The sequence below is a fragment of the Chanos chanos genome, chromosome 6, assembly GCF_902362185.1.
Source record: "Chanos chanos chromosome 6, fChaCha1.1, whole genome shotgun sequence".
In the NCBI taxonomy this organism is placed as follows: Eukaryota; Metazoa; Chordata; class Actinopteri; order Gonorynchiformes; family Chanidae; genus Chanos; species Chanos chanos.
In genome coordinates, this window is record NC_044500.1 from 16,169,815 (window position 1) to 16,197,314 (window position 27,500).

At 37.8% G+C, this 27,500-nt stretch overlaps 1 protein-coding gene across 1 annotated transcript; it reads left to right on the plus strand.

Annotated features, from left to right (window-relative positions):
* The first annotated feature begins 16,519 nt into the window (after nucleotides 1-16,519).
* pou2af1 (POU class 2 homeobox associating factor 1) lies at nucleotides 16,520-25,280 on the plus strand. Its single transcript, XM_030778730.1, has 5 exons — nucleotides 16,520-16,535; nucleotides 21,345-21,469; nucleotides 24,436-24,478; nucleotides 24,556-24,827; nucleotides 24,948-25,280. Exons 1-5 carry the CDS (start codon nucleotides 16,520-16,522, stop codon nucleotides 25,278-25,280), a joined length of 789 nt encoding a protein of 262 aa, XP_030634590.1.
* Nucleotides 25,281-27,500: the final 2,220 nt, after the last annotated feature.

The window sequence follows — 27,500 nt, forward strand, 5'->3', positions numbered from 1 at the left end:
GAGCAGTACCCTACCTGTTATCCTTTCAATATCAAGCGTATGGGAGTAAATAGCTGGGGTGAGATCTGTTCCAAACATTATTACTTCAGAGGGCGTGGATTGAAGTTCCAAGTAAGAGGAATGCAAAATTGCTCCCAGCAGGCTCTAACCCTACCCGTTTGTCACGCTAGTTGCAAGAGTCGGAATGCGAAGCTATCATTAACTAGAGGTACTTGAACAGCCTGCAAACTTCTAGAGCCCTTACTAACCTCGTCTATTCTGCACGACAATAGACAGTTATCATTCTTGCTTTGTTCGCTACAGAAGTAGGTTAAACTTAATATTAGATCTAGACGTCATGTCGTTATAGAAAGGGTACCATAAACCCCAAAGCGTACCCAACAGGAAAGCCATTATTAGAGGATTGACAGCATACCATGACCTTGGGTTTAGAGATTAGGCTAAGGAACTGGCTTCGGGCATCCCATTGCATTGCTAAAATTATAGGATTTGACAGTCACCATAAGGTCCTCTCTCCTTTTTTAATGACCAAAATAGAATATACAACATGTAATCTGATGCTTATGAGATAACGTTCTAGTTGTCTTGTACCACAAAATACGCAATCAGTAGCCTAGTATTTCCAAACTTTTAGCAAGTAAACTACAGTGTACACCTCGCTTGATCGTTATGGTATGCGAGTTCTGTTATCTTCATCCTGTTGCACTATATCAGTTGCGTAATTTTTTTGTGATCAGATGTGCTCCAAACTTTAGTCCCATTGCAGAGTGCACCACCTCACGCCCTCTATGGGTTATCAAAGTTTGGAGTTTTCATAAGCCTGTTAAGCACCGCGTTCAAAGGAATGCACTTATAGCTTTTCAAATGTAAAGGCTGTTATTTGTCGTCACTTCACGTTTATATATCATCTGTACCATTCGCCTCTTAACATTTTTAGAAAATCAATTAATTTGACCATAAACTAAAGCAATAATGACTTAATAATGTAAATGAGTTAAATATCTGTTCAATACAAATTTCTTCAAAACATTGGTTTTGACATTCTTGAATATAAAGTATTGAGCATACATGAAAGAAAAGACCTCTGTGTGTGTTAATTTCAGAAACGATCTTTCATGAAATCAAGAAATCATGTTGTTCAAAGTAGTTTTGATATGCGTTTTTTTTTTAGTTTCAATTATTTTAGTTTTAAAATTAATGGCACTTGCTGTGCGTTGTTTTCAAGAATGGCATAGTCATCAGCTGTAATCTGAATCCGTGTTTGGACTTGAACCCAGAACTTGTTCATATTATCCTGCATGTGGACAGATGCTGTTTTAGCCTTTGCTTGTAAATCAGTAGGACCCAAAACTGCAGACTGTTAGTTAGATTTCATTTTAGAGACTGAGGCTTAAGAGGTAGATCTATCTAAGAGGTATCTATCTATCTATCTATCTATCTATCTATCTATCTATCTATCTATCTATCTATCTATCTATCTATCTATCTATCTATCTCTCTGTCTGTCTGTCTGTCTGTCTGTCCGTCCACCTGTCCGTCCATCTGTCCGTCCACCTTGTCAGCCTGTTGCATATTACACTGGACTTTTCACTTCAGTTTTACCTCTAGTTGTACTTCATGATTTTGTTTTGGAAATAAATAATGAAGAGAAAATATAAAGACCTAAGATGTGACTAAGATCTCATTTTATCCTTACATTCTGGCGACCTCTACAAGATTTGAACTTTAAGTGAAACATAATGGGCAAACTAATAACCATAAAAGATGATTAAACTGAAGGTAAGCAAAAAAAAGGCCTGCAGTGGTAGGGTAAAAAACACCCACCCTGGGAAGAACTTTATAATTTACAAATTGCTGTAGGGTATTGCTGACAACTGTGGTACAGTTTTCTGTGACACCAGATGATGAGGTTCACCCACAGTGAATGGATCTGGGAGTTTCCCTTTGACTGAGTTGTATATTGGTGGAGTGAAGACCAGATGCCTTATTGACGCGATATCTGAGGGGAGAACACTATGAATCCCGCACTCTCAGAGTCATTTTGTGAGGGCTGTCAATTATGGATATGTTACATCAGATCAACAGCACGAAATAGATTAAACATCATAATAACACTATAATAACTGGAGGCACACAGAAAGCCACTGAGTTTATGTGGCAAATAACTTCTATGTAATTCCTGTTCATTGCCAAATGCTCTTGTTGTAGCTATACCTCCTGGTAGCCATGGATCCCAAGATAGCTGTAACCCAGTCATGTGGTTTGTTTGAGTAGACCAGGATACCTGTTGATCTGTCCCGCACTATAGCCCCCATTCCAGAGCTGGGGGACCACATCTGTTGAGCTACCTTAATGATATCTGTGTGCTCTCAAGCTGATACTGTACAAAATTAGATTAGCCTAACATAAATAGAATGGCACATTTCAGGTTTGGAACACTACAATAATTTGACTTGAGTTTATCCACATCACACATGTTTGAAAGGAACTGCAGCTTGTATCAAAAATAAGCATGTGTGTGTGTGTATTTGTGACTCTATGACTTCTTATCCTTAGTTTCATTTAATCGAAACATTAAACACGCGATTTTGGATAAAACCATAGTTCTGGTGATCAAGCATTAACTGACCGTAGATTGGCACTAGACTAGGTTTGCCTGAAGAACTAAAAAGATGCATTTTATGAATAATGGCTAAATATATATATGATGTTAGTAGTGATACAGTATGTTTTTGCACATACTCAAGTTTGAAATTATGGGTGTCTGGAGTCTCCTGTGGTGATTTATTTATATATTTAAAAAAGGTTTTCCTAAAATAAACCATTTTGCCTAGATGGTGGCATTAGACTGAACAACCTGTTGAACTCCTGTGATCTCAGAGCCTAACTGTACTTGCCTCCAGTTTCATGAAAAACAGACAGTGTACTGGGTAGATAGTGTCCAGCTGACACAAATTTTTCCAGAGGCACTGTTGATTTTGCAGTATGGTTGGCGTGGTTCTCTCCTAGAAACATATTTATGTTTGTGTGACCAGCTTTCCAGCAGAGGGAGCCAAATTACTAGTATACCAGAGGGAAAAAAATATTTCCATACCTTCAGAAGTTTGTCATCTGATTTACTTCAACAAGAGCCCCATAACCAGTGTATGCAAAAAGTTAGGAAACAATAACTTTAAATGAAGCACCATTCCCAATTATCAAACACACAGGTGGTGTATATTTCCAAAAAAAAAAAAAAAATTCAGTGTCACTAAAACCATAGCACCCCATTCTGACCAACAAAGCAAAATACTTTAGTGAAATTTAGACATGTCCTGTAGATGGCAGTGTGCTCTCTAGTGCCCTCAAGATGCATCCATCCATTTTTATTTTTTCTTTTAACTCCAACCGACTGAATGTGTCGTATTCTCTTGAATCTTATTCCTGTCTGTACGTAGGCCACCTGCTAGGCAGGTTTGCCTCTTGATTCCTGATCTAATAGTGGACATAAGTCATGTTTTTAATCTTTATCCTGATCTAAGAAATCACCAGCTCCTCTGAAAGTTCTTCCTCTTTCCCAGTGTAATTGATAACAAAGAGGACAAAGGGATGTAATGTAAATAACCAAAAGTTATAACTTTGACCTGTATGCCTTATTTAAAACCAGCTCCTTCATTGTTTTGTGGTTGTGAACCATTTTGGAGTTTACTGTGTATCCTATGTCAAAAACTATGCATGAAAAAATGAAATGATAATGTGAAGAAATGTAGCACTCACAATAATAAAATCATTCCACAAGTATATATGAGCTTAAATTCCCCTTTGCACTAAGAGTTAAAAAAACGTGTGTTAGAAGAAGGAACAATCAGGATTTGATCAGAGATGATCAACCATTATTTATTCAGTCGCTACTCAAAGTCACATTATTAGTGTTTACTTCCACTAAGGGGCACTAGAGCTTTGCAAGAGATATGGTAATACATCGACTTGTTGGAAATATTGGAAATAGTTTCTGGTTCAATGTTCATGGCAGTTGTCTACTTGTCACTGAAGACATGTACATATATTGAGCTGTTCTCCATGTTTCAACATCCCCCAAACACACACAAAACATACAATAAATAAATAAATAAATACATTTTTGTGTTGTAAGCTCCATATACATGCAGAGCAATAAGGAGAAGGTTCAAAATAAGATTTTTAGGATTTTATTTTATAATGCATTAGTAGACGCTCATTCCATTGATTTTTTTTCTGAATTCTGAGGAACTCTACTGTCCTTCAACAGAATACAGGAACTCCAAAATTGAAAATAGGGAAAGCATACCCCCCCCCACCCACACACACACAGTGAACAAGTTCAACTTCACCCACAGATATATATGTCTTTTCCTTAAACGTCTTGTCACATTGTTCCTCAGAATTCCCCCCCGATTTTGTTGGATTTAGTTAGGGACCGTTGAACTGGTTTGTTGAGTGTGGCAGGTATCTATGCCCTTAATTTATTGGTGATGATTAACTCAATCTGTGGGGAGCATTCCTATTGAGCTCAGTGTGTGTTTACTTCTTGTTATAACTTTGTGGTATCTAGCGAGAGTCTTTAAAGACCCTAGCATGTATGAAGCAGCCATTCAATTCACTTTCTCATTGTAATGAGGAACTTGAGTTGAGGAGCGACTCACTTTTCCTGTGAGCCATGGTTAAATAAAACATGCCCCCACTTGTCATTTAGCTCAAGGAAGCTGTTGTAATAAACTCCTTCAATCCACTATTACTCAGCCATGATGTAGAGATCCATATGCCTGATAATAAGAATAAACATAACTCTTTAAGATTCTTTTTATGGAGAAGAACAGCTAAGATCTAAAATCTAAATGAAACGGTACCAAGACTGCTGATAACTGCTGTTCAGCCACAAAAAGAGGAAGTGTATAAAACAGAATCATCATATCTCAACCTCATATTTGAGATATGCCACTCTATTAAAAGACAAGGCACATAAATTGTTCCAGATTAAAGGTTTTATTCAGAAAAGAGCATTACTGTGTTGGCCCACTTTGGGCCTGATTTGTGTACATTGTATCATTATAAATTATACATTAACATATATATGACCTGTTGACTGAAAGTTGGTGTTGGTATGTCACTTGAAGCACCTGCAACATCAGCACTCAGCAGGGTCATGTTGGTGTTCCATCAAATTTGCATTATACTGGAGATAGCAGTTGGAGAAGCTATTGTCAGTGTTACAGAAATTGTGGAGAAGAAATTATTATTTGTGGCCGTGGTGAGGTCATACAGGCTGGCCATGGGAAGGCCAGTAAGTATATGTTTTGAAATTGCCCACATTCAAAATTTTGAATTCGAAAAATGTATACTTTGATGTGTCAAAACATGTGTAAGTTTTGCATGGTAAAACACAACACTGATATTGAAAGTACATTTATTATATCCAGAAAATTTCTCAACCAGACATTGTTAAGCATTATTATAGACTCTTCGTGAGACGTGACTGTAAAACATCTGCAAAATTAGTGTCACGCTTGTGGTGTGGTGCAGGACCCAAGTGCAGAGACACGATGATGAAGGTGACAAAACGGAGGACTTTACTAACAAACAGAAGATCAAAATACTAGTACAAACTGTAACAAAACCGATAACAAAAAGGTGCAGCATAACAATGTGCAAAAAACACAAACAACGATAGACAAAGTACAAGGCAAACACTAGGACTTAAATAGAAGGAGAACTAAACAGGGCAAAACAGGATTGGTTGAAATTAACAAGGTTAATAATGAGACAAACAGGAACAGGTGAGGGGCGGAGACAGACACAGAACAAGAGCACAAAGACATACCAAACTAAAAGTCCAAAATGAGGTGCAGGCTGTGACAATTAGTTTCAAAATACCTGCTCTGTATTATTTTAAGTGACTGTTCTGACCACCTTAATAATGTTATTCAGAATACATCTAACCAACATGATAAGCACCACCTGCTAAATGAATTTTATGAGGAATGTCTTTTTCATTTATTGCATGTATAGACTAAGCTATCTAAGTGGACCTGTTGTTGACTAAATGCTTTGTCCTCAATCTGACTTGTTAAGTAACAAACGTGTTGCCACTAGTTTGCTGTACAAGCATTTTTGTATTGGCTGACATAGACAGACAAACTATTCCATTAGAAATGAGTGGAGCCAGCCAAACTCAGATGAAAATATCATAAATATGCTTCAGTGCTTTTACAAAAGAATGGGTTTGGTCTACTAAATAGCAAGTGCATGGAAAATTATTTAAATTTGTACAACTGGTGATACATCCATTCAAACCTGTAACATTCAGTCATTGTTCACTGTTGCTATCAAGTTAAATTTGGAAACTCATGGTATTCCTTAAATTCCACAAAACAAATGAATATCATTTATAACCATTAAATATGTTTTACTGACTGGCTAATAACATTATCTAAGTTCATGGATATATAACAAAGTTTGCCTTTTTTAAAAAAGGCAAACAAACAGAGTAATACCTGTTGTAACTATTGCCTACTGAGCAATAGTTACAACAGTTTTTGGAAGTTGTGTCCTTTGGAAGTAGTTAGCTAGATTCTAATCTAGCTGTCATTTCCTGCAAGCTATAGCTGACAGCAGGTACTGACAATGGTGCCTGTCCTAATTCTTTTATCAGTATAAAAATCATGGTGAAAAGTTTTGTGGATTTTTTTTTTCAGTTACTTTGTAATTCCATTTAATCTGATTAAATCTTGAGAACCGCAAATTGAGCAAGCCCACTGATTCATGCAGGATCAAAGGAGATGTTTAGTTGCAGAATTTTCTCTGACTTTTTTCCAGTTACATACTTCTTTTTCCTCAAAGCTTGAAGAATCATACATCAACTGAAAAAAAAAGGCAACAAAAATTTGAGGCCCCTGTGTATCTGACAGCTATGAGCCCTCAGGCCACGAGACCTCTACACACACTGTAACACTGGCAGTCAACTCCATTTCTGTAGACCAATCCTCAGGTGAGGCCGTGTGTAGCCTATTTTCACCCCTGTACCTGTCTCCAGTAGGCACTAAGAGCCATAGTAGAAACTGTTGTTGGGCTCCTTTATAACCAGCTGCACAACTTGCACAACAAGCAACTTGCATGACATCCTTGGCTCCCTTTTTTCCTTTTCACCCACATTAAAGTCTCTGGGCAACATTACTATGGATCAGTGGTATGCCAATAACACGCCAAAACAAGCCATGAGGATTTTAATATTTTTTGCTTTTCCGGATATTGAAAATAAAACGTTGTGCAACAGTCAAGATCTGTCATTGCAAACCATCTGGAAACATGTCTCATCATTCATGCATCCAAGATCAACACTTGATTTTGACAGAGTGTGTTATTGTATTCCTGTAGCTGTTAAAGAAGGTAGCGGATAACACAGGCCATGAGATAATCATTCAACAAAATTTAAGTTCATATATTTCGTAATAAGATATTTATGTTGAGGCCCAGGGTTACTTTTTGCCCAGTCCAATTACAAAGAATCTTTGCTTTTTCCAGCAATACAAAACAAAGGACTCAGATGTCAAAATTTCACCCACCCTTCCCCAAGGCCTGAGCCTCAACACAAATAGTCTTGAAACACTAATTTACAGGAAAGAGCCTTAGTGCACATTATCTCAGCCATGCAGAACTAATCCAAAACAATACAATCCAACAATTAAATTGTCTAGTAAAACTGATGAATGAAGAATTAAAGAGTGTTGGAGCATCTGGGACGATAAGACCAAAAGGATTACTAAATGAAAATAATGGTTGTATTTAGAAGGTTGTGAGTATGTCACAATTTTACAGCACTTTTTTTGCCTAAATTTGAAGATTATAAAAAACAACTGGGAAAACATTTTTCCCCCAAACATGTATGTCTTTTGTCCTTTTTTTATTATAAAATAGCCACAAAAACAGTAATAGGACAGGAAAAACATGCAAAGGATGATTTGTATCCGACACGATGGACATTTTCTGCTGTACTGACTTCTCTGCTATGGCCTCCGAAGCATCTAAATTCCGAGGACAGAAAATTCATGGTCCACTCAAGTTTTTTCAACTTGTTCTTCTGTAACGATGATGTCACATTACAGCCACCGCATAAAAAAGACAGTAAGTAAACATTATTAATATAAATATAAAACAAAAATACGAAGAAAATATAGAAGTATAGCAAAATATGAATATAAAGTAAAAAAAAAGAGGACAAAAAGGGATACGGGCTACGTCCCCTTCACATACCCTTAGACACCACACTACATCGGGGACGTAACAATGGGCAAGCGAAGAGTAAAGCATTGTGCATATTGTGTGTGTGCTTGGGTCATGGTCTTGTATGTCCCTGGATGTAGAACTGAGCATAGATCAGCATGTGTACAGAGTTGTGATTTTTAAAGTGGCAGTGGAGTCTGTGGCAGTTTTGTGTAAAAATCATAGCAGCAATGCAGTATAAACTGTGCAGATTAGTGCAAACATGTTAGCACAGTGCAGGTAAGGTAGTAGCTTCACAGTATAAAGTATGCAACTTAGTGCAAACATGTCAGTATAGTGCAGGTAAGCTAGCGGCTTCACATGGTTATGTTGACATATGCATACATATATTCATGTAAAATATAATCTTGTAGTCCTGTAATCTGAGGTGTCTTGTAGGATTGGTTCAGGAGGTTTATTGCTCTGAATTTTCTGCATCCCGTGTCCTACATCTTTGCACTGGTTTGGTAAGCATGGAAGAAGCTGAGCTGAGCTTTATGTTGGATTTAATTTAATCTGCAGGAGGCCTTTTCAAGATGTTCAGTGTACATTTATGTGATGTGATACCAGAAAGGATCTTCAAAAGATCTTCCAGTCTTTTAGAATGTTTATTTATCTATCTATTTATTTATTTGTTTATTCATATATTGTTTAAACTGGAGAGACTTATTTGTCTTGTTCTGAACATTCTTAATATTCTTAACATCTTACTCTTCGTATGAGATACGCAATATCTCTTTAAGATACAGAGTCAGTACATGCCATCGGTATGTCTTCATCAAAAATAGAAAGAAAAAAGTTTATTGGAAATTGCATAAATCTCCTCCAAGAATGCACTGGGTCAGTTTGGGGTTTCAATATATTCCTGAAAACCTCCTGTAAATAATATTAGGAAGATACGACCTCACTTTCAAAACATGAGGGACTCCCCTTTCTTCCTCAAACCGAACAACCCAATAACATTGGGAGTGTTAGATGAGGCTGATGAGAATGTGGTGGTGAGATAGAACACCATCTCTAAATGAGACTGTTCTCTGTGCTTGATTAAGTTTGCCTCTGGGCACCCTTTCCTGAATAATGTCATTATAAGGCTCCTTTTCAAAAGCACATAAGATGCTGTTTCACACCCTTTTGTCACAACAGTAGGTACATAAGAATATATACGAGGGGCTGTTTCGAGGCTACGGACTGGGAGGTTCTAATCGAGCCGCATGGTGAGGGCACAGAGGGGCTAACACACTGTATTACGGGTTATTTAATGACAAAAAGAGGGCCTTCAGAGCTGGGGCAAGGAGGAGATTAAGAGGGTCCAGAAAGCACTGAGTGCTAAGATCAAGGAGGACAAGGACGCCTACAGCAGGAGGATGGAGTACAGGCTGCAACAGAATAACACAAGGGAAGTGTGGAATGGTATGAGGAGAATCACCGGCTGCAATCAGACCAGCAACCGTATCAGAGAGGGCAACAGGTTTTTTCAACAGGTTTGACACTGGAGCCCTTTCCCACTCACCCCCCAGCCCCTTGACCATTCACACCTCCCAAATCACCATGCAGCCCCCCTCCAGCCCTTCTCAGGTCTCTCCTGCTCTTCCCCCCTCACCACTCCCCCCAACCATCACAACTGACCAGGTGAGAAGACAACTGGAAAGGCTCCACTCAGGCAAAGCTGCAGGCCCCAATGGCATGAGCACAGAGGTGCTCAAGGGATGTGCCAAACAGCTCTGTGGTGTCTTCCAAAACATCTTTAATTTGAGCCTGGGACTGGGAAGGGTCCCCACACTTTGGAAGATGTCATGCCTGGTCCCTGTGCCCAAGAAGGGGCACCCCAAGGTCTTAAATGATTACAGGCCAGTGGTGTTAACATCACAGTTGATGAAGACCCTGGAGAGGCTGGTCCTCTCCCACCTTAAACCCCTGGTCAGACCAGCACTAGACTCCCTGCAGTTTGCTTACCAGGAACACGTCGGAGTGGAGGATGCCATCATATGCCTGCTGCACCGAGCCTACTCTCATCTGGACAAGGCTGGGAGCACTGTGAGAGTCATGTTCTTTGACTTCTCCAATGCATTCAACATCATTCAGCCTGTATTACTGGCAGACAAGCTCAGGAGCATGCGGGTTGATGCTCCGCTTGTGACCTGGACAATGGACTATCTGACAAACAGACCACAGTACATGAGACTGGGGAGCTGTGTGTCAGAGACAGTGTTAAGCAGCACAGGGGCCCCCCAGGGGACCGTCCTCTCTCCCTTCCTGTTCACCCTGTACACCTCCGACTTCAGTTCAGTTCAGGAATAAGCCTACCCTGACCCCCGTCTCCATCCATGGAGAAGATGTCGAGGTAGTCCGTTCCTACAAATACCTTGGAGTGCACGTGGACGACAGGCTGGAGTGGACTAAGAACACAGAGGCCCTTTAAAAGAAGGGTCAGAGTTGGCTCTACTTCCTGAGGAGACTACGATCCTTCAATGTCTGCAACAGGATGCTGCAGATGTTCTATCAGTCAGTGGTATCCAGTGCCATTTTCTATGCGGTGGTGTGCTGGGGGTTTGGACTGAAAGCTGGGGATGCTAACAGACTGAACAAGCTTGTCGGGAAAGCCAGATCTGTCATAGGAGGTGGAACTGAGCTAGACTTGCTGGGGGTGATGGCAGAGAGGAGGATGCTTAAGAAACTGGTGAGCATCCTGAACAACTACTCCCATCCCCGAGCTTGTTAAACTGAGAAGCACCTTCAGCGGCAGGCTGAGCTCCACTGAGAGATACAGAAGGTCGTTTCTGCCAATGGCCATCAAATTGTACAACTCCTCCCCTCTCTGTCGCAGCAAAGGGTTAGACTGACACCTGATGCCCTATGCTGCTCCTACTTCAACGTAATGATTGCGCTATGGACAATTGCACAATGGACAATTGCATAATGGACAATAACTATGTCTATCTATCTCACTCCTTATCACAGTATCTGGTTTAGATTTGCACTGTGCAGTTAGTATTATCGTTTTACACAATGTGTAACAATGACAATGTACTCCATTGCACATGTAACATCAGTGCTCTCTATTGCACATTACACACCACACAATAGTGATGATCTTACTACTACTGCTCTATATTGTGGCATATTCATTATATACTATGTATATAACTCCCGCACTATGGCAATAACTTCTATCTACCTCAGTATTCTCACTTTACGGCTATTACTACATTACCAATCACTGCACTATGTACAGAAACAACTTTTGTTTTTATCTTATTTTACCTTTATTTTATTTGATCTGTTTTAATTTTATTCCTATTTCCTATATATCTTATTATATTCTACTTTTTTATTCTATGTTGTGTTTGGTGTGTGCTGATGGTGTTGTGGTGACACGAATTTCCCTCAGGATTAATAAAGTATTTTGTATTCGTATTCATATTCATATATATATGTGTGTGTGTATGTGTGTGTGTATATACATATATATATATATACACATACATACATATACATACATACATATTACAAATATGAATTGCTGAATAGTAATTTTACTTGTTTTGAAGAAACAGTTATGCATATTAGCATAGATTTTGGATCTGTGCCCCATAGGTGACAACTGACTGTTCTTGCTTAAAGCAAAAGGAGATAATTTGAAAGACAGGATTATTTTGTCTTGTCATGATGGTGAAACAGCCAACATATGCTCTGTTGATGTTTGAAAATCACACGTATAAAGATAAAGACTAAGGAAACAAAGCTGCTATAGAAATTGTCTGTGAGTTTATGGATAGTAGTCAGTAGTAGTGTACAGTGGCTTTGTACAAGATAAGTGAATTTTGATTTTAGAACTCAGGCCAGTGACATTTTATAAGACAGCAATATATTTTCTGAAGTTTTAGATTGCCTTTTTTCACTCGGGTTACATTTACCATTTTGGACAATTTACCAGTTTTGGCTTTCAGTGATCTCAAAAGGAGAAGAGAAACATTTTCTTCCTTCCTGTTTTCTGCTTGACAGAATCAACAGTGGTCTGTTGCAATTATGTTCAGAATTTTAAATGAATTCTTTTAAACTTTCTGTAATGTCATCCAACAAAGTAACACCTGAGCTGGGATTCAGGGTTTGGCTGTTTATGTTGTTACTTTCTGAACATCTTTAGGCTAGTTGGTTTTCTTAACCATTTTTTCTTACAATTTCATCCAGGGATTACATAGTGCCCATCACACTTGCTTTATGGTTTCTATAATATTTTTCTGCTACTCACCAGTACTGAGCGATTTAAGCTCTTCTTGACAGAATTCTTTTTACTGAAGAAGCTTTACTGTCTATCATTCTAATCCTTTCATTTTCACTTGACTGGATGCTGTTGTCAAAAAAACAGGGATAAACTGTGTTAAAGACCCTCTGCAAGTTTGCCTTCCCTGAAGCACTGCTATTTAACTTGCAATATCTGCACATCTTTACTCCATTGGTACAAAGGTATCAAACTGCAACACCTTCGGCAAATAGTAGGAAATGTCAAATGGCTTTGGCTATGGTGTACAGTGAGACATGAGCCTCACCCTTATGATAAAAAGGAGCCTTGGTTTTGTTCTGTTCAACAAGCTGCAGCCTGTTGGATTGTCCTGTGAGCTGGCATGTATACACAGCATACAGCAGAACCAGATACTCTCAGTCACCCTCCAAATGTAGCCCTGTAGTGCACAAAACAGTTCATGAGGCCCCATGCGGCCAAAAACATTTCCAATTACAAGGGCCCGCTGAGAGCGCAGACCTCCATCAAGGCCAATAGTGCACTCTTCTATGATATTCAAATCTGCAACCGCAACCACTATATATGTCTGGATATACTTCCAAAACTATTAGAACAAAAAAAGTCAGAATGTATGATTGTAAAAGCTAACGTATTCAAGAAACAATTTCTTATAGCGATTATGCGTGTGTTATGCCAGACCACAATAATCTTTAAATAGGCGTACTTTGGTCATATCAACTTGGAAAAAAACAGTAAGGATTATTTAGATGTTGCTTATTTCTTGCATACCTGCTGTATTTGTTTCTACAGTGATGTTTCAGGTGGCTGTTATGTTTTGTTGTAGCCTATGTGTAGTCACGGCACATCATTCACTTAAATTACAACGGGTTCGCGCATGTGCGACAAATTCAGTTCATTTTTGCCCTATCTTGATATGTTAACAAAAGTGGAAAATAACACGTGGATCCACCCTGTGGCTGGGCTCCACTCCAAAATGTTGTGGGTTCTTCCTTGGCCCACGCTACACTCCTCCACCAAGTTTCATGAAAATCGGCCTGGTAGTTTTTCTGTAATCCTGCTAGCAAACAGACAGACATAAAAGACAAACCAACAAACAAACAAACCCCACCGAAAACGTAATCACCTTGACAGAGGTAATGACTTCATGTGGTCAAACAATGCATATCTATCAGTTCACGTCAAGGGAGGAATCACATAGAACAACTGAATTATGAGAGTGTGTTTCCTATTTCTTTGAGATAAACCTTGCTCAATGTAATGAGAGAACTGATTGTTTCATGATTCTTTCTCAACTGTAGTGAAGGACTTGTCCTTATTTGATTGGCTGAATTTGTTTTTTTTTAATGGCCATTCTTAAACTTTCCCAACCAAAACTTAATACCTGCTCTTTTTAATTTTTTTTTTCTTCACTTGTAGTTCCACCATTTCCTTTTCCTTGGGCCATATTGTGGAATTTACTTTTCCCAAACTGATCAGCTGCAGTAGCCCAAAACCGTGATCCAGAACCAGAGGCCCACCTGCAAGTGAGTGCACGTGGCCGCGAACGTTTCCTCCGTCTGCAGGTTTCCATCTCTCAGAAAAAAGCCTCCGGGTGAAGATGTCGGATAAGACAGTTGGGGCCCCTAGCCATCAAATCTGCTGACTTGCATGTTTATAATGAGGGAACGTGTCAAACTGATTGAAGTAGTAAATTAGGATGTTAGAGTTTCACTTGCTTGTTGTGAGCTTGTACTCATTTTTGTTGCTTCCTCTTTTCTACAGTTATTTTAAATGGGTTCACAGACCACCAGTGTCCCATTTTTTCTTTTTTATGAAACCTGAAACACTTGGGAGAAAAATAGACAGGTGATTTGTGAATTCAAACTCAATTATTCAGACAGCTGAAAAATAATGGACCACCGGGATCAGGTCATGAGGCAGAACAAAGTCCTCCAGCTGTTTGACCTTCAGATGACAGGTCAAAGAGTAACACACTTGTCAAACAGTGACATGCTCCAAACTCACACAATGTTCAGGTCTGGAGACATTCTGAGAACAATCCCAAATTCATCAGCTAGATGTGTTAAATCATATCATATTGTAACTATGCATAAACCCATAAACATGTTCTGTAGTAGGCTTAGGTTGGTAAGAAATAGCTTCTTTGCATCTGAGGGATACTGTCGTTTGCATCAGATAGTATTAAAATGAGACAGTTGTGAGACAGAGTGGCAAATTTCATGTTAGAACTTGAAGAAAAGGGCATTTCTATTTACCGTGACAAAGTAAGTGAGTGCAATTTCATTTAATTTCTGCAATACTGTCTGTGAATCTTAAGAATTGCTTGTCAAACCAGCTGACTGATAGAGTCTAATCTCTAAATTCGGTGAAAGAATCAATCGTGTGTGTGTGTGTGTGTGTGTGTGTGATTTTACTCAAACATACTTTTGCTAGATAGTGCATCGCACTCTTTTTCTTTAAAATTAATTCAGTAATTTTCTGAAAAACATCTTACAGAATGATTGCATGCCTCTGAAATTCTAACCACAAGCATATTCTTAGTATTCCCATTTCTCTAATTTCATTTTAGTCAATTATCAGGGTTTTTTTTGATGACATATAGCTTTTTTTTAAAACTAAAATATTTGTTGTTGCTGGTGTGTTACACTGAGGACAGAACTTTAAGGACAGTGAACATGAGTTGTGGAGAATGGGTGAGTCAGTGAAGCTCAACATGCATGCAGGTGCTTCCTATTTGAGACTGATAAATTGACTGGCCTGTCAGTTTCAGATTGGTTAAAAAATTCACAAAAAACCATCTAATTTAGGCACAAGATTTCAACACCTGCATCTCCCTGCTCATTTGAAGAAGTTCATAAAAAAGCAAATATGGAAATGTTAAGGAACTATGATTTTGCAAGGCTTGTTTTAAATGCCATTGGAAAGAAAATAGACTCCATAGATATTCATTGAAAAAAATACTTTACCTCATTTTTAGGTATGATGGATACTGTGTGTCATGCCATTGATTTTCAGTCTGTTCCCACCAGAACCAGTTTACTGGGCATATATGTTCTAATTTGGCAGTTGATTTGATAAGTGAGGAATCCCAGTGCCTATGCAGTACTCCTTGTTCTTATTCACTGCAGAGATTCTGTGCTGTGGTCACTGTTAAATTCCTGATTTACAGATGGGCATGAATGAGTGACCAAATATGCATTCGCTTTTGTCGTTTTCATGGTAATCTGAGAAACAATGCCTCTCACAAAAATATATAACCATATTAAGACACGCAGACCTCAATTTGCTTTTTAGTATGTAGACTTTCATACCTGTCCCACCTGGGTATCTTGCCCTTTTAAGTTATCTTTGCTAGCATTGCTGATATAGAAACATCTGTGATATACCATTTAGCTGCAGCTGGGATCCTGCTAACGGACATACTGCCTGTGGAAAATATCACCACCCTACTGACTTGTTCTGCTATTCAGCTTAATATCAATGAATATACTTAATACATTTCTATATAAAAGAGCGTCTTATTTTACAAGGAAGGTTTCACAAAAGTAACTGGCTATAATGGGGACAACCTGGAAAAGCACTGCTGTCTTGTATTGTAATGGTTCATACAGTTGTATGTGGCTGAAGTGATGAGTATCAGCAATGTATGACTGTATGTTTGAAGACTGTACACTGTGTGATTTCACAGTATGAGAATTTGTTGTTTAGTTTCTGTGATTATTTTATAGCACTTTCTCTGTGTTAGTCTAAATGCTGTCACCTATACTAATGGTAAAATGTTGTTATGTGTGAACTCGTGAGAGTGCACAGTGAAACTTGTGGTGGTGCGCATAGTGACATCACTTGAAACTGCATGGAGGGCATTTATAAAGCAGCCTACTCAAGCAGCTACTCTAGAACATTGAACCAAAGTAAGGATATTTGCAAAAGCTAGGAAATCTCTCACTAACATATAGTAGTGTAAAACCAGCAGAACATCTAGGCATGCACATGGGAAAATGTAAGTACGATTTACAAGTGGCATTTGCTCTTTAAAAAACACAGTGTAGACGGAATATGACAGCTTAAGTCTTACAAAAAACATTGTTTTTATCTTACAATCCATGCACTTAATTTTTTTCCCTCCTTTTAATTGAAAAGCTGGCTTTTATAAATAAATAATAAATAAATAGACAGACAGGCAGGCAGGCAGATAGACAGACAGACATATAGATAGATAGATAGATAGATAGATAGATAGATAGATAGATAGATAGATAGATAGATAGATAGATAGATAGATAAAATATGTCCAAATATGTTCAGCTTTTATGAAGAAGGACTAAATAGAGCCTTTGACTTACTAAATAATCTTTTTTGGTCAACACTGACTAAGTATCCTAAAAATGCATAATTTGACCCTTTTGTCTGAAAAGAGTTATCCCCAGTGTAGCATTTGGCTATATCTGTAATTATTCAGACAACAAAAGGGAGTTTTAACGTGGTATAACTGTTGAGAAGTGGTGCAACGTTTCAGTGACTGCACTAAGTGACTGTACAGAATAGACAGAGCATTTTAAGCAACTGGGTCAAACCAGAATGGGGCTGTTTGTAAAGGGTTGGGAGTGAGTTATTTGTTATTTCTCCATGTCTCTGTGTATACACAATACATGTGAGTGAGATGTTCTGGATCAGGGAGACACGGAGAGGTGGGATTAGCAGTGGATGTTAGTACCACTAAGTATCGCCATTAGCCAGGAGTGCTGTAATGTACAATAAAATTGATTGACAACAGAGGATCCTTTTTTTGCAGGACTACCTTCACCAGTTGGTTGACTGGTTAATCTTGATATGCAAAGCAGTATGATTACCCCTCTCATGAAAAAGTAACACAGCTGCATAGCTTCCCCTTTTTCTTTTCTTTTTTTTTTTTTCAAAATCTGAAACCCTGTTGTGTTTTTGCCATATTGTACTCTTGTGCGTTTTCCTTCGTCACTTTCTATCTCCACCTAGTTGAGTTTTTTTTTTTTTTAATCTTTAAGACAGAAAGCTTTTTTTCCACATTTTTAATTATTTGGATATATTCTTCATCTTTTATTTATTTATTTATTGTTCTTATGTGCATTATGCATAAGGAGACACCCACCAAATATTTACCGAAAAACATGTCTCTCAGAGAAATTTTGAGAATGAACTACTTCAGCGAATCAGCAAGATCAAATTCATATCAAAAATCATGTGAAGTGTGTCTAGTGTTTTTTTTTTTAAATACTAATTCAGTCAGTGCTATGCAAGCTTCCAGTTAGCATTGGTGCTTATAAAGGCAAATAATAATAAAGGCCCAATCTGCACAGCTGTGTGTGAGTTTAGACTAGGCTCAATACCATAGTAATAGAGAAACTATGATGAGCACGTTATGATGAAAAGCAAAGAATGAGATATAACTCACCATTTTTTTACCAGTAGGTGGGTGCATAAGGAGGCATGAGGAAAAAAATGATTTAGAGAGAGAGCAGGATTTTACTGCTGAAATGTCAAGAGAGGGGATAAACACATGTGTATGGGTGTGTGTGTATATATATATATATATATATATATATTAAAGCCAGCAATGGTCAATGATTGCCTAATATTAATCACCAGCCAGAGCGTGGTCTTGACTGAGCAGTTCATAATGATCTTTTTAAAGTGAATGAAAATGCTTTCGGCATGCTATAACTTTATCAGTGCTGCCAATGGTTTTGTGTAATGGTGAGTCATTCACAGCTGCCTTTGTCTGCTGTAAATCACTGGACAGGCACGCCTTAGTAAGCAAACAAAGCACACTGTTGCCAAGTTTCCTTGGAACTAGGGTTTTTTTTTTTGTTTTTTTTTTTTTTGCTGGACTTTACTCACAAAGTTCTTTTTCTTTTTTCAGGGCAGACAGGGAACTGCTTTTACTTGACTATCCTTCAAAGTTCCTAGCTGTTATGATGATCCTACCATGCCATGTCTAACGCTTTGCATGTTGGTGTACATATGTACGAACGCTCTGAAGAGTTACATTTCTGCCAAACAATCAGAGCTAAAGGAGAGATCCAGTAGCTAAATGTTCCTCTTTTTGTTTTGTCCTTTGGAAACAGTATGAATGAGATATTTTTTTCTGTTTACCCAATGATCAAATGAGACACTTCAGTTTCTAACATGATAAGGATGAAAGGTATTATGTTTTCTTTCTCTCTAGTGCTCCTCTTTTTTGCCTGCCTCTAAAATGTGGAGAAACAGAAGAAAAAAAATTCGCTCTGGGGAAGTGTAGTTGAGCAGTATTTGCCTTTTGAACCTTGTTTAATATTAGCAAAGGCTTACAGCAGACAGGTTGAGCTGAAAGCTTAGCCTTGCCTGTGTTCCCACAAACACTTTTTCTTGGCATGGTACTTTCCTAGGGTTCCACGTCTGCTTTCTAACCAGTCACTATTAGAGATAAGTCATTGTTTTATTTCTTGAATTAGACTGGGGGATGTTTTCTGGCAATATGGTAAATTGCTTTTATTTGCCTCACAATTTTTCCCTTAGTTAAATTTTAAGTGTTGACTGTAGATAGCACGTCAAATACTAGAGTTATAGCATGAGTAAATTTTGACAGTTTTAGCCATGTGGAGAAATACTGAAAATAAAAATGATGTAACTTGTCCAGTCTTTTTTTTTTTTTTTTTTGTCTTTTGTCATTCATGGTAGACATTGGGAGTTATAGCCCTTGGGGCATGGGAATTTTAATCTCTTTTATATACCAGTAACATTAAATAACAGTTACATGGACATTTTACATTTTATTGACTTTTACAGGTGCTCCAGTTAGTTTTTTATGTTTCTGTATCCAAGGCCACTTAAGACAACCACCTCACCCATTCTCCCATCCCCTCACTGTTCCCTTTACTCTTGCCATTTTAAAACAGCTTGCCATTTTAAAAATAATTTTGTGTCACATTACTCTTTCCCAGTCTTTCCCTGGCGTATTTTACAGTAAATGGCTTGTATTTGTATTTTAAGGGACCAAAACTTGTAGCATTTTCCTCACCTCCCAAGTGAATTAGAACAGCATAGTTTTGAAATTACATGAAGTCACACACTGGCTGTGAGCCAGAAATAACAAATACCTTTATAGAGGGTGTTAATTGTAACTCTGTGTTACACTGATTTATGTATAACAATAAAAGGCAAACATCACCATTTTCTGCCTCATTACTCACAGATTGAGAAAGAGGACAAGAGATTTTTGAGTGGCCAGGGAATTGCTTGAATTTGCAGTCAGGAATGTAGCTTCAATATGAATTTGTCAGGTCATTTTCCATCTCTGGAAAACTTTTCCACCTCCTACTAGCTTAAATTATATACTAGTTGGGTAGTTACTTTAAGAGCTTTCAGCACTGTGTTTTTCAGCTTGAATAATAGTATATAAATATAGAATCTCACAGCCAATAAATGTCATCTTTTGTTTCCTTTGTTTCCTTTGTTTCCTGATGCTTATTTCAAAGTCAGGGGTTTCACAAGGGTTTTTTTTTCAGTTTGGTGTAACAGGAAGCATTTTTTGAGAAAAATTCCCTTTGCATTATAACCTTTATTCTAGTCACTAATTTTGTACATAGTTCCTATCAAATTGTTGATTTTATGTGGTTAAGTATTTAATCAACCAAATAGGAGTTGTAGTTATTAGTTGATAGGTTTTGATTGTTAAAGTCATGAATTTTGCAGAGAGTTTTACAAGATCTATCACAAACAGGTGGTATCTCAACTGTTGGAAGAATGTGAGTGAGTGTAGATAATTGTAGATATTTAGCTAGGATCTCACTCTAATACCTCAGTGTGGATCACTCCTTTGTACTTTACTTATGAGGTCTACAAAGCAGCACAATGATAGCAGCAACAATAACAGGATGCTTGTCAACAAGACCCAGACGTTCACAGTTCAAACATTTGCATACATATTTCTGTCAAAAATAGCTGTCCCCCCCAATCACTCGAATTCTACTCAAAAAGACATAAATTAAGGGATAAAGGAAAATCAACATTTTGAGCAGTCAAAGCCATTACTAAAATCTGGAAAGATACCATTATCCTTTAGACCCTACCAAGTTTGGGCGAGCTCTCCGAGCTGAATGACTAAATTATAAACCAGTCAGAGAGGCCAATGCAAATTCAAAATGAGCCACCAGTTTTAAAGATCTAAACTGATGAGAGTGCGGAAGTGAAAACAACAGACCAAGTGTACCACAACCCAGGCCAACATCAACCCACACCTGTAGTGTGCTGAGAGGGAACGATCAACCTCCCCCCCCCCCCCCCCCCCCCGCCCCTAAATTTTGCTGAAAGTATCCAAAAGAATGAAGAAAGAGCTGAAAGTGAGATGTTGTAGATACGAGACAAAAAATAGTTGTCAGAAAACAAGAACATCATTTCTTACTTACAATCTAAAAGAAACAGTCATAGTTACATCAGCTACCTCCAAGTCAAGCCCACAAAGGAATTAAACAGATGTTGAACAGTTGGTCAACTGTAGACAAATCTAGTTGTGCACAGTCCTGTCGCACCATTTTCATAGCTCTGATTTCCTAGAAAAGGTTTGTTCATTATGTATTACCACAAGGAAAGGGGGGTGGGGGTGTTGGTGATGGGGAGTCTCTGTTTTTCCATAATCTTAGTATCTTAGTTAATGCATTCTCACTTTAAAAAAAATGATCAACTGGCACTATAACCTGTTTTTAACTTGGCAGATCAAAACTACATTTGGGTAAATGAATTCTTTTCATTTCTAATGTGACTGTGTATGATATTGGATGATATATTTCCTCTGCAGCATCATCAGAGCAGTCTGCCGGCAGGCCATACCAAGGTGTACGAGTCAAAGATCCTGTCAAAGAGCTGTTACGCAGAAAAAGAGGACACAATGCCAGCAATATCAAAACAGCGCCCCCTACTGCTGTAAGTGCTTTATAATGCCCGCATCTTCTGTGCTGCTTGCAATAAAGAAAAAAAAAGAAAGAAAGAAAGAAAGATAGAAAGAAAGAAAAACCATTCCTTCCTTACCCAAACAAACAAGCACACACATACACCTGCTCTTACCCTGTTCCATCATGTGTCCTTTTCAGTGCTGCTGCAAGCCAGTACTTGTCTCCAGTGCTATTGTATTCACTGCTAAAGTGAGACCCGCACAAAAAAGAATCTTTGAATGCAATCACGTAATTAAAAAAAAAATGAATGCTTATTGTGGGAAAGTTATTGTGATTCAGAGTTTAATGTTCTTCGTAGTTTAATATCTAAAAATAAAATGAGCTCTTATGATTTTCATATATTCACTTGTAGAAGTGTACTCATAACTTGTGCTACGCAGTCTTGCTGGATGCCAGCTGGATGTTGGCACTGTTTGACTAGGAAATGGTCTGGGAAGAAAACAATCTCTAAGGGGATTTTGTCCTTATATAATCCAGGTGTTTTTCCATGACAGTTAAACCATTCCCTCACATTGCCACAGGACTGGGCATGAGGCCTATGCAAATAAGCATGTGGCCCTGCCAAGGGGCTTGACAGCCTATCTTCTAATTACATCTGACAACACATAAATGCACAAAAAAGCACATTCCCCAGGCCCTTGTGCTGACTGAGTTGTATTAGTGAGGGAGGAAGAGCGTTATTAATATTAGTGATTTATTTTTTGAAATATGAAATATGAATTGAATGAATTGAAAAATGAAACAGTGGTGTTTTTTTCATATTCAATTTTTTTTAATATATATATATATATATATATATATATATATATATATATATATATATAATATTTTTGAACTTCAGTCACCCATACAAGTTTGAAAAAAGAAAGACCTGAAGCAACTGCAGAAGTTAAAGGAGTACAACTAATATCCTATAAATCTCTACTGTTATGGTGACATTGTACTTGCCTGAATCCTGGATCTTTGTTGGGGTGTGAGCTAAAGACATTTTTCCCACCAAACCTGTTAATGTTATCTTTGAAAGTATGGCAGCTAATGCCAAAACTGAAACCTTATAACATACTTTTTCCATGCTTATCTTCACCTAGTACCTTTGGAAAGTGTTTGTTTAACATTGAATGCAGGTCTGAGCATGCTTGCGTAGCATTGTATCAACAACACTCTCACTTGAATTCGCAATGAGGTGAGCACTTAACCCCTATCTCATCTGTTAGTGTTGTATTCTAAGACGAGGTCTGGGTGCAATACGCTTGTAGGGTTGTTTCAGTGAGATAACAACTATGAGGCAAGACAAGCCCCATTTTTGAACATTTTGTTTATCACAATGGACCTCAATTACTATAATTATTGGTGAAATGTATTGTTAGTAAAAACCCTTGAGGACATGAAACTCGACAAAGGTGAATATCTTTTCCACCCACTGCCAGTGTTACCACTTAGCATGAGTAAGACATAGACTCATGCATACCCAGTCACCTGCCTAGGCAAGAAAAATCATTTTAAACAGCATGTTGCTTAAGAACTCATTCACTTTTATGCTGTTCCTTGTCAATCTTCCTAATCTCTCTCCTTCATATTCTCCATATGAGTGATCAATATATAATCTCAGTTTCATTCTGGAAATTATCCCCAATTGTGTTGTTCTTTTTTATGTTGGGAATCTGCAAATTCTGATTCAAATACTGTTTATAGCAATAGTAACACCCCCCATGGTGTTGCTATTGTTATTGCTGGATACTTCACTTTGGCACTCATTGTAGGGTTAGGAGAGGCAATAGTAGATAAAGAGTAATGTTATCAAATTTGGAGTTCATACAAGTAAATTTTGTCATTTCTCAGAAATGCATTGTTCAGTTGTTCCCAAGAAAAATTACAGACCATGTTGTTATTGATGCATCAGCACAGAAAAGGTATTTTGGTGTATGGTAAATAAATCAAGAATTGTTTGTTCAGCCAGTGAATCAATGTCGTGCTGCTGGCTATGTCAAACACTGTATTGCGTGTAAATATTTTTACAGTATATTTGTCGTTCAAGACCTTCTCTTGACAAACATGTGGCTTGTGTTTGTGGATTATTAATGGCAATACACAATGCACATTCTACATTTAAACTGCACAGTTAGAACTATATCTTAAATTCTATTTTTATTCTTTTTTTTTAATCTAATGTTAGTAGTTAGTGTGTGTGTGTATGTATACACACACACACACACACACACACACACACATATATATATATATATATATATATATATATATATATATATATATACATATATATATATACACACACATATATATACACACACACACACACACACATACATATATATATATATACACACACACATATATATATATATATATATATATAGAGAGAGAGAGAGAGAGAGAGAGAGAGAGATGTGTGTGTGTCTGTGTGTGTGTGTGTGTGTCTGTGTTTTTTACGTACCTCTATCTATCTATCTATCTATCTATCTATCTATCTATCTTGTTGCATACTTTCAGTCTAGCAAAAGGGCTTATTGTGTTTTGCCTCTTTCTTTCTTTCTTTCTTTCTTTGTTTCTTTCTTTTGTTTGTTTTTTTGATTGTTTTTCTAAAGAAAGCATTCCTGCCCACAAAAAAACTGGAAAAAACTATGAAGAGACTTGGGCTATGAAATAATTTTTTTTCTTACATTGAAGTGTTTTGACCTCAGCTAACCCTGCACCGCAGTGAACACTCACCAAAAAGTGAGATCAGGTCAAAGGTCCTTGAGGGCAACATGCTCCAGGTTTCCCCCCTGTGATCTTAAAGTCCCCTCCAGAAAAGGTTAATGCTGAATAGCATGAATATCATACTTCAGAGAAAATGAAGACTGGTTAGATCTGAAAGACGTTTGTTGTGTCTGTTGGTGACACATGAAAAACTGACTTTTGTTTTACCACTCTTATCAGGTGGTGGTCCCAAACAACAGTTTCCCATCATATTCACATGTTGGTAAGTCATGATTTTAGCATTGTATCATCTGTAATTGTGGGACTGCATGTTTCTTATTGTGCTTTTAACTTATGAAGGGGCACCCATGTCTGTGGAGTCCACACACAATGTGCCTAATGACTCAACAGTGGATCTAGGAGCTCTTTGCACGGGTTGGATAGCCCAACCAGCGTCCGCTCCTCTGCAGTCCACAGGGCAGTGGTCTTCTCCAGATTGCCTCCACCATGACCAACCTGTGACCACTTTTACCTCTGACATGTATGTGCAAACAGTCTGCCCCAGCTACACTGTAGTAGGTCCGCCATCCATGCTTACCCTGCCTCATGCACCTCTCTTCACAAACTTCGGGGTGAGTAACAACATCATGTTGAGATCTAATCATGTAAACATCTGTATACTTCACCAGAACTTCAGACACACAGGCTGGGCAACTACATACATTTATCTCCTTATCTGTTATTGTCTCCAGACCTTGGGCCCCACACCCTCAGCTCTCCCTCAGGTTGATCTGCCAGACACGTCACTCACATACATTCCTTGGGCGCCGCCACTAACCACCCTCTCCAGTCCTGTTATGCAGTGCTCCCCATGCCCTCCAGCCCTGTCTGGGACCCAGCTGCTCCCGGTGCCTGTGACCTTGCCTTTGCCTTTGGCCGAGTCCAACCCTGAACAAGCAGAGTCTGCAGACCAGGCCCAGGAAGACACACTCGCCCTGGAGAAGCTTCTCGAGGATCATGAAGAACAGGAGGATCAAAAAGACTCATACATATGCGGTCCCTCACTTTTTTCACAAGACATGTGAGGAGCTTTGCACATGCTTTGCACTATGTACGTGTATATGCACTATATATACATATACACATGTATTTGACTGTTCCTTGTTTTTTTTTTTCATTTATTGCGGTAGACAATCATTTAAATTGCTTCAGTATTTTTAAAGACACAGCATTAGGATATGCCTTAATATTTTGTTTCTTCAGTAAAATTTTACAGCTTTTTCAGTTTCAGATTTTACATTCCTTACACATTTCACTTTCAAATTCAAAATTCCATTATTTCTCTTTTATGAATATTACTCTTATTTCCTCTAATAAGAAAGAATGAAAGTTTTCTTTTCAAACATTGAAAATTGAATGGTAAATTGTTAAAACTGCTGATGCATGACAGAAGCTCAAAAGGAGAACTTCTCATCATAATTGATTACTTTACACCCCTGTTGAGAAAAGACAAAAAAAATAAGAGAAGGTGAGATATCAGGTGGCTCCCAGAGTGGTATGTGTGTAGTATTTTTAGTTAGTCAACAGTCAGTTAAAATGGGATTTCATTATCTTTTTGCTCATCTTTGTTGCATTGTGGCCCTTTGCCTAAGGGCTCGATCATTGTTACCACTGCTCTCTTACCCCTTTGATCAGAGCATTTCAGGTGTTACACCTGCTTCCTTTTTTTAAATTCTATTTTAACATTCGTTTTATATGAATTCCTTGTTTGTATTAATTTGTTTGTTGCAGTGTTGATAGGACTAGTGTCTCTTTAGAATTTGAAGTTCTCTACTATAATTTATGACTTGAAATTCCATTACTTTCTTGTTCTTTTTATCAACAGCTGGACGAACAACTTAATAATTTATTTTTAAGGAAAGAAAAGCAGATGTTATTGTAATTATTACAATTATATTATATTTGTTGTGGTATGAATGGTCAATATAGTAATTGGTTTTAACTATTTTTAAATAGAGATGACTGCAGCATTTATGATTTATTATTTTTTGTGTAGTACTCATGTACAATATGAAACCATGTAGTTCTCTCTTCCTTTTCTGTCAGTTGTGTGTGTGTGTGTGTGTGTGTGTGTGTGTGTGTATGTGTGTGCTGTCTAGGTTCTTGTAGAATTGTATGGGCCAGCTATCCCCAAGAAGACAGAAATATCTGAACAGTGTAGAGACATTGTGGGGATATTTGCTGTTCCCCATTTAGGAGAATCGTGTTTTTTTTTTTTTTTTTCCAAAAGTGGTATTGCCACTATTATTCCAACAACAGATAAGTTAATGTTCAGAAAAATTCCTTTGTTTAAGGTCAGTGTTAGGTGTAATAATGTCATGTAATACTATCAAGTGTTTTCAGTTTACTTGATAGTATTACACAATATATCTTTGATATATTTTTGTGTTTTATAGTGTTGGTTTGAGAAAGGATGTTGTTGTTTCCTTGTTGAATATTCTTGTGAAGTTTTTGTATTTTGATTGTTATTTGATACATTTGTTTTTTTGTTGGATGTCCTTAGTAAAACAATTAATTGGATTTATTATGAGCCTTGGAGTCTTAACCTAGTGACTGTATATGAAAAAAAAGTGTACTCCACAGCTTTGTTAGGGAGACTTTGATGTCAGTGAAAAAGTTTGTTGTAATGTGAAAAATTTGTAGTTGTACTGAAAGATTTGGAAGCCTTCATTACTAGAGTTTGTGTTTGTGTGTGTGTGTTTGTGTGTGAACCTAGACTAGGTACTGTCTAGGTTCTTGTTGAATTGTATGGGCCAGCTATCCCCAAGAAGACATTAATATCTGACCAGTGTAGAGACATTGTGGGGATATTTGCTGTTCCCCATTTAGGAGAATCCTGTATTTTTCTCCCAAAAGTGGTATTACTGTTATTGTTCCAACAAAAGATAAGTTAATGTTCAGAAAAATTCTATTGTTCTTAAGGTCAGTGTTAGGGTTAGACTATTAATCTTCAGCCACAGTAACATGGAAGTCAGTGGGAAATTCCCACCAGTATAAAAAGACAAACAAATATGTGTGTGTGTGTGTGTGTGTGTGTGTGTGTGTGTGTGTGTGTGTGTGTGTGTGTGTGTGTACGTTTGAGAGAAGGGAGTGGGAGGGAGTCAGTTTTATGTCTGAATGTTTGAGATGCGCACCAATCAAAACAATTTCATCGATTCCCGGCATACTTATCAAAAGACCTTGGAAAATACTTGTGTAAACCTACAGAAACACCTAGAACAAAGAACAGCTCTATGAACATATTA